Source organism: Prunus dulcis, unplaced genomic scaffold (genome assembly GCF_902201215.1).
Source record: "Prunus dulcis unplaced genomic scaffold, ALMONDv2, whole genome shotgun sequence".
NCBI lineage: Eukaryota > Viridiplantae > Streptophyta > Magnoliopsida > Rosales > Rosaceae > Prunus > Prunus dulcis.
Genome location: NW_023010333.1, coordinates 19903 through 21771, shown reverse-complemented (window position 1 = coordinate 21771; position 1869 = coordinate 19903). Strand labels below are relative to the sequence as shown.

Below are 1869 nucleotides of genomic sequence, written 5' to 3'. Positions count from 1 at the left end.
AACAGACAATGCACTGCAGTTTTCGAAAAATATATACTAACAAATTGCCATTCTATGATATCAGGCTTACATGCAAAGCTTCGAAGAGCCATTTTGGCATAGGGCCCTGTATGAACACTTACTTGAAAAAGTCGGGAAATGCAGTGTTCTTTTCTTCCCGATTATTTCAAAAGAAGAGTTCCACTTCACTCTTCTCACATTTCACAAAAATGAACGAAAGTGGAGACACTACAATCCACTTAGATCGTTGGGACATAGAAAAGAAGAAAGGTGCATTGACATTGCTCGAAACTTTGTAAGTGGAATGAAACTGCCTTAATTTCTCAGCACAAACACAAACAGAAACTGCATTGCAGTTTCTGTATTATACATACTGCCTAATTTCAGACCAAAACTATAATATGCAATGCACTGATTACCATTTCTTTTTCTCTTTTTTTCTTCTTCTTTAAACAAGTTAATATTGTTGAAGGGTGGCTAGAATATATAAGACCTCAAGCACGAGTGTTCATAGAAACTAAAAAAAAACCAACAATTGTGAAGCAAAAGGAAGGGCCCCCGACACTTGTACAAAAAGATTTGACTCCAACTGAAGAACTCACTCTCAAATGGATTATGCAAAATCCATTGCAGTTTCCATTTGAGGATGACATGGAATGTGCTCAACAAACTGTATCTTCGTAAGAATTGTGTCTACTCAACTATTCATTACAGTTTGAAATCATTCAAAAGCAAAAAAACTAATCTCGTATTTCATTTGCAGATTGGATTGCGGCATGTTCGTCATGTTCTATATGGATAAAATAGCACAAGGACAGCCCATTCCAAAAAGCGTGGACAAGAAATTCATGAATGAATATCGAGCACAATATGTCACAAAACTCCTACACCACAAAAACTGTGTAATTAATCGTCTCTAGTGATTTGCCTTTTGTTAACTCAAGGCAATATGTATCTTAATTCTTGTGGATGTTTGTAAATATTTCTAGTTATGGTATATGAGAACATATTTCCTATACATATAAACTGTAATATAATCTTGGAACAGGATGCAACAAAACGAAAAGGAAACAAACAAACTGCACTGAATTTTCTGGTCAAAAATACTGCAACAAATAAACAGAAATTGCACTGCAGTTTCTGCAACAAAATCTGAAATAAACAGAAACTGCACTGCAGTTTCTGCAACAAAATCTGAAATAAACAGAAACTGCAATGCAGTTTCTGCAACAAAATCTGCTCAAAATCTGAAAACAAGCATTGAATGGCAGTCGAAAACGAATATCCACTCATTAAACAATTGTATAATTTTCATAATCTGCAACAAATAAACAGAAACTGCACTGCAGTTTCTGCAACAAAATCTGAAATAAACAGAAACTGCAATGCAGTTTCTGCAACAAAATCTGTTCAAAATCTGAAAACAAGCATTGAATGGCAGTGGAAAACGAATATCCACTCATTAAACAATTGTATAATTTTCATTAACTTCAAAAAAGAATCACAATATCCAATTAGAAGCTGGGTAGCCAATTACAAGCAACTAAAACTTCAATACAGTTTTTGCAAAAAGTGCATCGCAGAAACTGACTATACATTCGCTAAACCATATCTAAAATAAAAAATTGTCAAATGAGAAGGAGTGTTCATATAATAGCCTTGCAAGTCTTCCTATTGTGCCCAGAAACACTGCACCGACTGCATTTCAATGGCCTTTTAAATTCACCAAAAACTTTGATCCTCTTTGTTGGTGGTCTTCCGGCTGGCCTCTTTGTAATTGGCGGAAGCACAACTCCAGCTGCAGAACCATTGCTGCCCAATCCTTTTCCAATATCTGGAATAGGAAAAATAGGACTCTCATAGGCTTTT

The 1869-nt window shown here is 35.3% G+C and overlaps 1 protein-coding gene across 1 annotated transcript in view; it reads right to left on the bottom strand.

The window, feature by feature from the left end:
* Window positions 1-1646: 1646 nt before the first annotated feature.
* Window positions 1647-1869, bottom strand: part of LOC117613467 — a 2428-nt gene continuing 2205 nt past the window's right edge. The window contains exon 2 of the mRNA XM_034342076.1: window positions 1647-1834. Within this exon, the coding sequence (XP_034197967.1) occupies window positions 1647-1834 (188 nt within the window). The remainder of the gene's footprint in view (window positions 1835-1869) is intronic.